This window comes from Apis mellifera, linkage group LG9, assembly GCF_003254395.2.
Source record: "Apis mellifera strain DH4 linkage group LG9, Amel_HAv3.1, whole genome shotgun sequence".
Lineage (NCBI taxonomy): Eukaryota > Metazoa > Arthropoda > Insecta > Hymenoptera > Apidae > Apis > Apis mellifera.
In genome coordinates this window covers 10,752,381-10,765,927 of record NC_037646.1, presented here as the reverse complement: position 1 = coordinate 10,765,927, position 13,547 = coordinate 10,752,381, and the positions used below count along the sequence as shown (strand labels likewise).

Here is a 13,547-nt window from a genome sequence, read left to right as displayed (position 1 = left end):
TCTTTCTCTCTTTCTCTCTCACTCTTTCTTTCTATCCCTCTCTTTCATCCTCGACGATGAAGAGATGATTGCCCGTTCCTCGCGCAATATTCGATTCTTTCTCGAAGGTACGTCGATGCTGTTTTTTCTTCTTATCTTTATGTTTTGTTTGTTGTTCTTCCATCCTTTCTTTACGACTTTTCTCTCTCTCTCTCTCTCTTTCTCTGTCCATCTGTCGAGCGAGTTTTTTTCCATCGTACGAATATATTTTTCTTTCTTACTTACTTTGCGCATTTCTCCTTCTCTCTCTCTCGTTCTGTCCTATTCGTGGTGTAAATTGGGAAATCGAAAAGGAGGAAATGTAAAGGAGAAAAGAATAAGAATTGAATTTGATTTTTTTTTTTCTTTTTTCTCTGTTTCTTTCTCTTTCCCTTTCTCTCTCTCTCTCTCTCTCTCTCGTTTAAGGTTGACGAAGATTATTATCGTATTATCGTATATCGATTTAATGTGTATATATATATTTTTTTTATTTTTACAATTGAGTTTAATTAATTGTTACAGGACGACGGCAATACAATGGCGGGAGACCGAGGCCTAGGGAGCTCGAATTCGAACACGTGAAGTCGGCCATCGAGGCGGTGGCCAACGGGTTGTCGCTGAGGAAGGCGGCTAATATGTTCTGCATATCGAAATCTGTTCTTCATCGTTACAGTAAATTGGGTATACCGGTTCTAATGAAGAAATATTACATGCGAAACGATTCGATATCATGGAGTAACGCCACGCCCTGTGATTAACCATTTGTCGCCTCATTTGTTATATAAATTTGTTATACATATATATACATATAAAAATATATGTATATATATATATATATATATGGATAAAATAAGAACGAAAGATCAACAAAAAATAATATAATGGATACGTTAAAAAGAGAGTATGTTTAATAATAATAACAATAATAATAATAATAATAATAATAGTAACAACAATAATAACAACAACAATAATAAATTATCGAATATAATTCATTAACTAATCGGTATAATGTACCTGTAATTGACCTATGGTGTATCGAATATATATATATATCATAAAACACGATTTATAAAAGGGTTCGATGTAACGAATGCTGGAAGAAGAATATCGCCATCGAGATGATTATTTTATTTCTATTCGAACTTGAGTGACGTCGAATAAACTAGAATTAGCTAGAGAGAGAGAGAGAGAGAGAGAGAGAGTGCGCTTATCGTTTCTCGAGCGAGTAATCTCTTTAACATTAAAGAGACACGTAACGTGAAACGATGATCATCGTTTCACGCTGCGTGTACATCGTCGAATACTCGAGGAACGGAAAACGAGATCGTCGACGAACGACGACGAGAAAACGGACGACGGGAATGAATTAAACGCGAAAAAAAAAATAAAAAAGTGCCTTCACGCCTTCACGACGAAATCCTCGTAATTACGATAAAATCCCTTGTTCCAATTGTTTTTCTAATATCGAACTCTTCTGTGTTTACGATTTTGCAGAGTCACGATCGGTGGGATACCTCAACTGCCAGAAAGTCACCTATCCGTGCAAGAATTGCGGCAAGGTGTACAATTACTACTCCAGTCTGGCGAGGCATTTGAAGCACGAATGCGGGGTGGAACCCAAGTTCCACTGTCCACTCTGCCCTTACAGAACGAAGCACAAATCCAGCTTGAACACGCATCTGAACGGCAGGCATATGAAACTTTTGAGCGAATTTTACACTATGCCAAATGGGAACAAGCTGTCGTCCACCATGGATACCGGGAATTAATAATTGCCTCACGTTTACTCGTATTTTCTCCATTTCTTATTCTTCCTCTTCCTGTTTCATCATTTCTTATTACAACATGGAAACAGTTGGAGAATCGAAATTCATTTTCCTCGAAAGACGATATAATTAAGAATTTTATAGATTTATCGATAACTCCCCCCTCCCTTTTTTCCCCTTCCCTCTTTTTCTTCGCTTAAAAATTATTGTTATTAGAAATAGAAGTTTAGATTAACATTTATTATTATTATTATTATTATTATTATTATTATTATTATTATTACTATTATTACTATTATTATTATTATGTAATTTTCACGTTCACGCGAATACTTTCGTTTCCCAATTCACCTTTTTATTTCATTTCATTTTAATTCTCCCCCACTTCCATCGTTTGAAAATTCGTGCCGATAATTTAATCAAGCGATGCGTATAACGATACTCGGTTAGTGGAAGAGTGAATAATATCGCTTTATAAACGCGACATTAAGCGTCGAAATATTTTTACTTGCTAAACACTTGTATGAGTGTATATCCTTTTCTCACGAAACTGAGAAATGTTTTTCATCATGGTTCATCACAAAGCATTTTACGTTTTGGCGTTATACGCACTGTTACACGTTGCCTGCGAAGTACTCGTAAGAATGTGTTGGTCGAGCGACGATAAGAAAAAAAAGAAAAAGAGGAAAGTAGTTGGATATTTGGCGCGCTCGAGGCGCGTACATATATATATATAGATTTATGTGCAATTGTAAAACGCGTCCATTCGTGGACAATTGATCGAGATTAATTGGACGAAGATATTTTTTTTCATGGAAACTACCAGTACCTTCGAAACATATATATATATACACACACACACATATATAATTGAAGCCATCGATGAAAATTTCACGGATGTATCGCGAGGTTGAAAGCTGGTTTCGATTGAATTTTTAACCGGCAATATTTGTGTCGATGATTTCGAAACAATTTCAGCGTTTCTCACGATTTACAAAATTAAGCAATTATGAAAGTTACCTGAATATTACCGCGCCACTTTTGAGGTCACCTTCAACAAAACAACAACATTGCACACGAACATCAGATCAGTATTTACGCGTTGCAAATATTACTTACACACGTTTTTTCTCGAGAATTTCTTTCGAAATATTTATTATATGCATTCATTGCAACTTTTGAAAGATTATTCTTCTTCCAGACGCATCATTAATAATTTGATCGGTGAGACGATCGATTTATCGAGGCGTTACGAACCAATGCCAACCCTGTGTTTCTTTTACTTTTTTTTTTCTTTATCGTTAAGTGGATGCACTTAAAATGCATGACACATTGCGAATAATACGATGCTGGGTACGACGTCGTTCGCGCGTCCTCTTTAAGGTCGTCGAACGTTTAATAGCGCGAATGAACCAGCATCGACGTACATTACATTACTTAACGATAATAACACCGTTATTCACCGTAGTCTAGATGGCGACACGAATGTTTTGCCAATCAGACTGTACGCCATTTATAAACCGTTCGTACGCCGTTGATGACAAGATTGCTTACGATTAATTATATTCCAAGTTGACATTGCTCGTAACATCATACGAAAATCTACTTTATCGTCAGAGCATTGTGTAAATTGATATATAATTATTATAATAATTCGATCTTACAATACTTGATCTCTCGAAATCTATTATTATTATTATTATTATTATTATTAATATTATTAAACTGAATTGTTGTCGTTTCGATGTTGCAAACATCGAACGAATGATTAGCTGCGAATATTTCAGACGTATAGACTGGTCTGATTTTCGACGATTTCAACGATATTATTGAGAAACTTGAATTTATCCCACGAATTATCTGTCGGTTCTGCACAGCCAAAGTTAGAGAATAGAATCGAGCCTTCTCTTAAGCGGGCTTAACGTAAAGCAAGTTATAAGTTTTCCGTTCTCCGGAGAACGTATGATTATGATTTATGTTGGACACTTACGCTTATTTCCATATATCGTACGCGATCGACAATAACCAATTATTAAATAGATAATTAAATAAATAAATAAATAAATAAATAAATAAAACCGCCTGTGCCGCGATTACGCGCCAAGAGTTCTCTTTATTCGGTCATCGTCACAAGCTGCATTTGCGTTCAAATTCGTTCGAAGCTTATTCGAAATTTAAACGACAAGAAGAAATATTATCCCATTATAGAGCACGTACCTATTTCGTACCAATAAAATACTGAAAACTTTGAGATTCACGTGTTTTGTACGAATCTTTTTCTCTTTTCTTTTTTCTTCTTCTTTTTTACATTCTACGAATTCATTCTCGGACGAGGAATTCGTTTTCGAAGATATTCTTTTTTTCTCTCTCTCTTTTTTTTCTTTTTACACAATGAACGAAGTGTTCCATTTTTCCAGCTTGACGAAGTTTTTCCAGCTTTAAGGTAATTCTAACTTTTAACTTTTTCTTTACCTTCCCGCGTTTTTTCCTTCTCTTTGTCATTTCTTTCTTGTTTTTTTTTTTTTTTTTTCCCCCCTCCTTCGAGACTCTAATCTGACGATCGACGATTTCAGATTTTTCACGAAATGGAACGGAAGGGTGGATACGATATCCGAGGCGTGGTGGTGGACGCTCGATTCAACAGCAGAACATGTTCGAGTACTCGTCGGCGAGGTGCAAAATTTATCAGCAGCAGGGGACGTGTTGGAAGCTCAGCAAACGTTTTATCCACAGATACACGACCGAGTATCTGTGAAGAAACTACGTTTCGCATAGGTGAAATGTAATGTATCATCCGACGTCTCTACGGATGAGGAATGATTAACAGCTTGCCGCTCGTTTCGCCGATCGATTTCAGGGGAATGTCAAGGATTTTAAAATCTTGCTAAAGAGTAGAGAGTGTGAAATTTCCTTTTTTCTTTTCTTTTTTCCAACAACAGAATCTTTCAACCGTGAAATTTATCTCGGCACACTCTTTCACGGACGAATATATACGAGCTCGAAATATACGCAACTTGAAAATATATATATATAAAATGTTGAAAAATATCGTTGTGTGCATGTGACGAAGAAAGAAAGAAATAAAAAGAAAAAAAAACTCGTGTTCGGGGAAGATCGAAGAATTTCTTCCCTCTTTGTCCCTTTTGCCTCTCTCTCTTCCTCGCGAGCATCACCTGTGCATACGTATTATATATATATATATATATATATATATATATAAAAATACATATATATATATATACATACATATACATTTTATCTGCATCTGATCGATCGATGAGCGAACTCGAACTCGATAATAATTTCGTGTCGAAACGAAACGAATTCGATGAAAAAAGGAAACCCGCCACCCAACAACACAAGCACTCTCCCCGCAATTTAACCCGTGGTCATTTTTTTTTTCTTCTTCCTGGTTCCAGATTACGCGAAAATGCGGTACTACGTTAGCCGAATGCCCAAGGATCGAAGAAGATCTCGGGGACAGGGGCGGTTCGCGTGCGACAATTGCGACCGCCGTTACCATCAAATGAAGAACCTGAGGAGGCACGTGATTAACGAATGCGGTAAACAACCGATGCACCAGTGCACCTTCTGCCCTTATCGGGCTACCTACAGGTCCTATCTACAGGTGCACATGATGAAGCACGCCAGGTCTGGATTCACGCCTCGAACAGCGAGCGTCAGGCAACAGAGAAACCCCTGAGACGGCTCTTCTCACTTTCTTCTTGTTATGATGTCCCGATCTTTCTCTCTTCTTTGTCTCTCTCTCTCTATCTTTCTCTCTCTCTCGCTCGCTCGCTCGCTCGCTCGTTGATCGATCGACGTCGCGCCGTCGTGTAAATCGTCGCTGTGTTCGTCTGCCTGCGTTTGTAAAAAAGTGGGAAATATTGGTGACGATATAGATAACACGTACGTACGTACACGCACGAGCATACACACATATATGTACACACACGTTTCTACTTTTAAATGTGGTATGTGTCTATCCTCTTCTCTGTCGCGCGCATACACACAAACGCATACGCGCGCACATACATATAATACGTACATAAGGACACACGACAAAGACGTAGGACAGGCATGCGCACGAGTAATTTTAGACGTTTACGTCGCGCGTACTAAGTATGCGAGAGAACGAGGATCGATCATCCGATTAATCGTTGTCCCTTCCGATTGGCGCAGAAGAGTGTGAAGAGAGCGCAAGATTAATAAGAGCGAAAGAGGAAAAACGGATGGAAGGAAGGAAGGAAGGAAGGAAGAATATAGAAGGGATAGAAGGGATGGCGTATTGTTTTTTTTTTCTCGCTTTCGTAATAATAAACGGAAACGGAAACACAATAAGTGACACGAATCGAATAAAAAAAAAAAAAAAAAAAAGAATGTCTGTCACCGAGCTCTATACCAAAAAAAAAAAAAAAAAAAAAAAAAAAAAGAAAAAAAAAACGACTGTCTGTTGTCTGTGTCCGGTGCATTAAACCACAACCTTGCCGCCGCCGCCGCCATCGCCGCTGCTGCCGCCACCCCCGCCCCCCTCTTTTCACCCTCCGAAAGACACACACGTTCCAAAAAATTTTTATCCTCCTTCGTTTTTCTTTTTTTTTTTTTTTTTTTTTTTCTTTTTTTTTTCCGTTTCGAAACGTCGGAACAACTCGAGGAACAACTTCTGAAAAAATTATCGAGAAACGTCCGACGTGCATTTATCTGTTGGGAAAATACGCAGTGGCCGCAACAATCGATCCGGACTAATCGACCGTTGTTTCGTGTCTGTTTCAGCCAACAAGTCCCAGTACCATCCGGTCATATCGGTGTTCAAGCACACTTGCGCCACCTGCGGGAAAACTTACAAGCATAAACACCATCTGAAGAGGCATCACGATTTCGAGTGCGGGATCGATCCAAAGTTCAAGTGCGCGTTCTGCCCGCACAGAACGCGTTACAAAGACAGCCTGATGAAGCATATACTGGCGAGGCATCAACACTTTCTCGATCAGAATCCACGATACAGATTGCAACAGGCCGACGTCCTCTCGGACGTGGAAGGGAACGTGGCACACGTTCAGGGAACTATGTTCGCCTCGTACCACGATTTCCCTCAAAATTTGTAGAGAGAAAAACACGCATACGTATCGTTTTACGTATCGACAACAACTTACTTTTGCCGTGAACTTTTTCTTCGAACTCGTAACACGAGATATCCTTTCCTTCTCCTTCTTCTTCCTTCTCCTCTTCTCTCTCTCTTTTCACGGCAACCGCGAGTCCGTTTTTTGTCGTTTGTATCCATATACCTGCTACACACGTATACGTACATACATACATACACACAACATGCATACGTATACACACGTTGTAGAAAGCGCAGAAAAACGAGAAATAATGTAAATAAAGATCCTGTGTATTTTACATATTATTGTCCAATATATATATACATATATATATATATATATATATATACAAATTCTGCGGATACGAATATTTCGAATTACACGAGAAAAATTAATGAATAATAAAGGGGAATATATTAGCGATTATTCTTGCAGATATTCTATCTAGATCGACGAAGTACGTACGCGCGCGCGCGTCAAATTCAATTTTATCGATCTCCTTTGAGAGGGGGATATTCTAAAGGTGTTTTTATTTCGTTTGTTCGTTTCCAGACGCACAAAACTACAGTTCGTCGAATTGGACCGTGCCCACGTTGCCGCCCACGTCTCGCATAGTGACCAGGCATCTTCGATCGATGACGTTTAAGGACGAGCAGGGCAAGATAGGGAACAGATGCGGGCCGAGAAAGTACCTGTGCACCGATTGCAATCGAAATTTCGCGCTGATGGCCTCGTTGAAACGTCACAGAACGTTCGAGTGCAACAGGCGGTTGCTCGCGCCCGAGAGAAGCGGCGCGAGGGAGAGCGGCGAGCAGGAAAAGAGGAGGAGGAAGAAGAAGCACGTGTGCCCGGATTGCAACCGCGTGTACGCGGTTTTCACCTCGCTTTGGAGGCACAGGAATTACGAGTGCGGCGTCGAGCCTAAATTCACTTGCCCCATTTGCAAGTTCAGATTCTCTCAAAAGAGCAATCTCGATCGACACGTTAGAACCAAGCATTGAATTTTTTTTTTTTTTTTCCTTTTCTTTCTTCTTCTTCTTCTTTTTTTCTCTTTAAAAAATAAAGAAAAAAAATAAAAAATCTTTCTTGGAAATAGTAGCGGGGAAAAGAGTAAAATATTTGGTAGAAGAAGAAAATTGGATTTTATTTTTCTTCGTTCTTTTTTTTCTTCTTTCTTTCGTAGCTTAGCCTTTATATTTACGTTTATTTACCTCAATTCGATCAATTTGGTATTTTATAAGCGATTAATATTGCGATTGATCCTGCGATTTTAATTAAAATCTTTAAAATCTTACTTATATGTTTATATAAATTGCGAAAATTGGTGTATCGCATATATTGGACATGCGATCGGAGGTAAAACGGAGGTTCACATTGTGTGCGAAAATAATAAAAAAAAAAAAAAAAAAAATAAAAAAATAAAAAAAACAAGGCTATAATCATATGTCATCTCGAAGAAAATTGGTGTGGTGATGCAACGTAGGGACCTAAAAGAAAAAAAAAAGGTTTGATCGCTTCTGAAAAAGGAACACGATTTCCTTTCCTAAAACTGAAAAAAAAAAAAAGCTAAAATGTACATAAACCAAGTAGACAACATCTTATCTCGATTTAATATCGATTTAACTATATTCATATAGTTTGAAGTTAGAAAGTGTTCAAAAGCGCCCAAAGATGGAGTTGTAATTGTAAGAATAGAATAAACGTGTGCGATTCTTAAACCGATGAACCAAAGTGGTGTGTCAATAATGCCTTATTATATAAACTTGTTGTAGAAGAGAAAACAAAGAAAGAAAAAGAACAATCATTTCATTTCTTTCATACGAAAATTTTTTAAACAATCGTTTAAAATTATATTTCACCGTGTATTCTTTGTCCCAAGGATCCATCGTCGTCCACGGAGGGATCGATAAAAAAAAAAAAAAAAAAAAAGGTGTGAGTGTGGTGTTCAACATGCATTCATGTTTTCATCCATCCCGGTGTTTCCTCGTCCGAGTTTCGAAGAAAACGTTCGTTCGACTCTTCCCCCCTCCACTAACCGTACTCTTCCCCTTTTTATTTTCTAGGATTGAGGAGGAGCAGCAGGCTCCGGAGGAGGTACGCGAGGCAAGCGAGATCGTCGAGCGCCACGAATCACCGTCAACCGTCCACCCTGTGCCCGTGTTGCGAGCGGATGTACAAGATGAACAGGAGCTTGACCACCCACATGAAGTACGATTGCGGCGAGCAGGCGGCGAGCTTCGCGTGCCACATTTGCTTGGCCACGTACGGGAAGAACATCAAACTGCGCAGGCACATGTTGCAAAAGCACCACATTTACATACCGCCAAAGTATTCCGTCCCCAAAAAGATATTCTAGAGACCTCGTATCGACGTGAAAAAAAAATTCTCCCGTTTATTTTCTTTTTTTTTTGACGAGGATATATGTTCGTCCAGTATCGACTTTTTACGATTTTTTCTTTTTTTCTCGAAACTTTTGACAATGTTCCTTCTAACGATTTTAATCTCTTACAGTATTTTTAAAAACGTGGACGTCACGGTGAGTAGTTTGGAACGAGGTTTCTTTTCTCTCTCTCTTTTTTTTTTCTTTTTCTATATCTTATTTATAATGATACGTTGGGAATGGAGAAATAAGGAAAATGAATCGAGGGATCAGATTAATTAGATCGAGAGAAAAATTCTTTACTCTTTATCTCTTTTCCTATTGCAGGGAAGAGGAATAAAAGATAAGGATTGTGATATTTAAACGACGATTTAAACGATCATGCAACGATTTCTTCTCTCCGGAAGGAATAATTGTTCTCCTCCCGATGTTTCATTTTTGATTTTCTTTTCCCCAATTATTTCGATCCTTGCGATGCACGTTTCTTTGAATAATCATTGAAAATTATCGAATATTAAAAAAAAAAGAGGGGAAGGGGAGGCGGAAGAGAAATAAAATCGGGATTAGATCGAAGAGTAATTCTTCTTCTTCGCCTTCTACGATCTTTACAGGGAATAGGAAGAGGAATAAAAATCTTTTATCCAGGATAAATTAAAAAGACAGTCGAATAAAAATTGTAAAGATGAATAAACGTTGCGCACACCACGTTCGATCTCTCTCCCTTTTTCATTGTCCAAGCAGTTTCTTCTCCTTTTTTTTCAGTCACCTTTAACCGAAGGAAGTCGTCTCGACTCGTCTCGATCGGCCAGACGATCCACACTTTTGACATTTCGTTCTCGTTGTTTTTCAGAATCGGCATCGCGAATCGCACATCGGGCAACGAGAAACAATCCAAGGGCAAACGCGGAAGGATTCACGTGCCACCAGTGCGGCAGATCCTACCAATTGAGGCACAATCTGGTCAAGCATTTGAGGTTCGAGTGCGGTGGCCAGAAACACTTCACCTGTTACCTGTGCCCGGCCAGATACACCCAGAACGGCAAGCTGAGGCAGCACATGCTTAACGCGCACAATATTTTCGTCCCACCGCGCAGAACGTGGATAAGATCCGCCCACGGTTGAATTACAATAACAATAATAACAATAATACGCGGGGAGAAATGGAAGAGAAAAGAACGACTGACTGACGAGGATAATTCGAAAGGGGATAATCGTGAAATTTCCTGCTCATCGTGTGTAACTAAATTTAGATTTAAAGAGGCAATAAATCGTCGACGAATGCTGGCTGCGTCCCTTTCATATGCCGTCACATTTCTTCCGTTTGGATTTTCAGCACCTCTTTTTCTCCATTCTCGAAGAGGGCTCGAAGAGAGTATATTTTTTCCAGATTTTCCCCTCAGAGTATTCAGGATCTGATATATTCGTCGTGGAAGATTGGATTCTCATCAACGAAGAACGGAACAAACGAAGAAGAATCGGAAAGCAGCGACAGGAAGATGGACGAACGAAGTCAGCCATCGAAGATATCCCGCGTCTATTCGTCCCCCTTACCCTTACTTTCCCCTTCCCTATGTTGAATTGAATAAAGAATTGAATAAAAAAATTTTGATCTACCCTGATAGCCGTGACTTTCAAATTATTGATTATCGTTTTCGCGTATATTCTCCACCATCTTGGAAGAACGAGATAATACAATTTTTCGCAATTTTTTCGCGTTGTTAAAAGAAAGAAAGAAAAAAATTGTTGCCAGTTTCGATTTTGATTTTTCTATCTTCCCTCCTTTTCCTCTTCCTCTTCCTTCCCTTCCTCTCCTCTTCTCCCTTCTTTCGAGACTGTCAATCAATTTCCATCGAAATCGATCCTTTATTATCGATTGCAACAATAAACAATATTGAATCGAATCTTAGGAGACTACTCACGAAGAATCACAAATCACTCGAAGATCGACGCGTTTATGTTATGTCAGATTGAGAGGGAGAGAGAGAGAGGGAGAGAAAGAGAGGGACGCGTCTGAAGAGAGAGAGAGAGAGTCGAGAATAGCTTTTTATTTTCGATCCGTAAACGAGAAACTTGTGTACGTTCCCAGTGCAATTGGAATATATATTTTCTCACTCCAACGTTTTTCTTTTTCGTTCGACAGGTTACGTGAGCTTTCGATTCCCCTGCCAGCAATGCGGACGGGGATACACGAGGCGGTGCAACTTGAGGAGGCACATGAAATGGGAATGCGGAGGGAAACGCCAGTTTCCGTGTTACTACTGCAGCTACAGTTTCACTCAGAAGACGAGCCTACACCGTCATCTGATCGCTATTCATAAGATAGATATTGTCAATGGAGTAGAGCCTAATCTTATGTTGTAAACGATCTCGCGACATTTTTTTTTTCTTCTTCTCCCTTCTCCTCTCCTCTCCTTCTCTCTTATTAATTTTCAACGAGAATCCTCCATCCTGTGACAACGATCTATCCCAAGGATTCGTCGGATTCGCTTGGAAAAGGAAGAATCGTTAACCCTTCTCCGTTTCATTTAACGGATCAGAAAAAAAAAGAAAGAAAGAAATGTAATCCTGTGCCTGTACCTTCACCTTTCCAAAGTAAACGAGGCTTCGAATCCTCCTTGCCTGCCTACCTGCCTATCCGCCTGCTTGCCTGCTCCCACTTTGCGAGTTTTATCCATTTTTCTCCCATTAATATATATATATACATACACACACATATATATATATATATATACACACATATATATATTTTGTTTTCCATCTTTCTCGACACGCAACGACCGGATGCGGTGAAAGGAAACGGCCGGGGGATGGATTATCCCCCCCCGATTGGAAAAGGGAATCGAAGATTTGACGATTCCTTGGATTTATTATTGTTGAATCGAGAGAGGAGCGTAAAACGCCTCTCGCGTTTTTTCGGCCGTTCCTTGTTTCTCGTGATTAACGCGAATTTCCAATTGTTAATGTTCTTCTAGGTATTGTATAGCGAAGATGACCCCGCCCTTCGACGATTCTCACGAAGATTTCAATGGCGAGCAACGTCCATTCTCTCTCTCTCTCTCTCTCTCCCTCACACTCTGGCAAGGAAAAGAGAAGAAGCATCGAGAAGCTGCCACGTCGATCTCGAAGAGAAGAACGGATTCGTCGAAGGGAGGAAGATGGAGAAGGAGGAATCGATTCTCGAAGAAGAAGAAGAAGAAGAAGAATCTTTCTCATTCGACGCGCCAAGAATTGTTTTCGCTTCAAAATTTGGGGAGGGAGAGGAGGAGGAGGAGGAGAGGGGTCATCCTCGGCTTCTTCCTTCCTTGTTGTTGGTCGACGGATATCCCGTTTCGCTCGAAGATTGAATCGCCCGAATCGAAGATGTGAATCGTCGGGGCCCGATTGGTGATCAACGATGGCGTCGCGACGAAGAGAAAAAAAAAAGCCTGCTGCGTACATCTATCGAAGATATTTTGCACGCCAAAGAGATCGAATCGCGCGAGATGGACGGTTGTTTTTTTTTCTTTTTGCACAGATTTGTTTTTTTCTTTTTCTTCTTTTTTCTTCTTCCGTTTTTCATTCCTGTGCGCGTTGATCCGATTTTTAAGCACAAATTATTGTATCATTATATCGTAGAATTATCGATCGTTGAATTTTTCGATACACGTTGTAAAAGATTCGAAGGCTGGACACGTTTAACGTATTTCAACAATTGTCGTTTTCGTTTTATTAAAATAGTATATTACACATCGAATATTACAATTTTAAAATCGTCTCTCTAGAACCGTCGATAGTAGATTTGATGTGCCATCGAGAGTGTCTAGAAGATAGATGATATAAATAATAATAGTAAATAAAAATAATAATAATAAATAATAACAATAATAATGATGATGATGATAATAAAAATTTTACCGAAACATCTTCTACCTGTTCACCACCAAAATGGATGCTCTCACTCAAGAAGATCAATCACATCCAAGATAATTTGTATTTTCGTTTCCTTTCTTAAATTTTATAGAATATTTTTTCTTTTTTTTTTCTTCTTTGAAATGGAATTTCTCCTTTTATATTTCAATTACACAATGCGTACTCTTGATCGACGTCGTCTAGTATCGAAGATATTCGTCCTGCGTGTCATTTCAGTGTACAAGTACGTATACAGAAATTAATTATTCGATCGACCCCCCCCCCGATCTCTTCAATCGATCGCGAAAAGAATAAGCGAAATTCGTATTATTAGTTCCTTTCTCTTTTCTTCTTCCTTCATTTTCTTCTTTTCCTTTTTCTTTTTTTTTT

At 39.1% G+C, this 13,547-nt stretch overlaps 1 protein-coding gene across 18 annotated transcripts in view; it reads left to right on the top strand.

Moving 5' to 3' along the window:
* LOC725336 (longitudinals lacking protein, isoforms A/B/D/L) overlaps positions 1 to 13,547 on the top strand; it is a 178,591-nt gene that overhangs the window by 97,688 nt on the left and 67,356 nt on the right. The window contains exons 7-8 of one of the 18 annotated variants that reach the window (XM_006567520.3): positions 8,953 to 9,151; positions 10,120 to 10,890. The exons of 8 other annotated variants lie outside the window; for them this stretch is intronic. In XM_006567520.3, the coding sequence (XP_006567583.1) occupies positions 8,953 to 9,151; positions 10,120 to 10,333 (413 nt within the window). In that variant the 3' untranslated portion in view covers positions 10,334 to 10,890. Of the gene's footprint in view, positions 1 to 540; positions 860 to 1,515; positions 3,456 to 5,206; positions 5,439 to 6,560; positions 7,190 to 7,441; positions 8,612 to 8,952; positions 9,179 to 10,119; positions 10,891 to 11,409; positions 12,720 to 13,547 lie in introns of those variants that run through there. 9 more of the 18 variants (XM_006567515.3, XM_006567552.3, XM_006567550.3 and 6 more) reach the window with 9 other exon arrangements.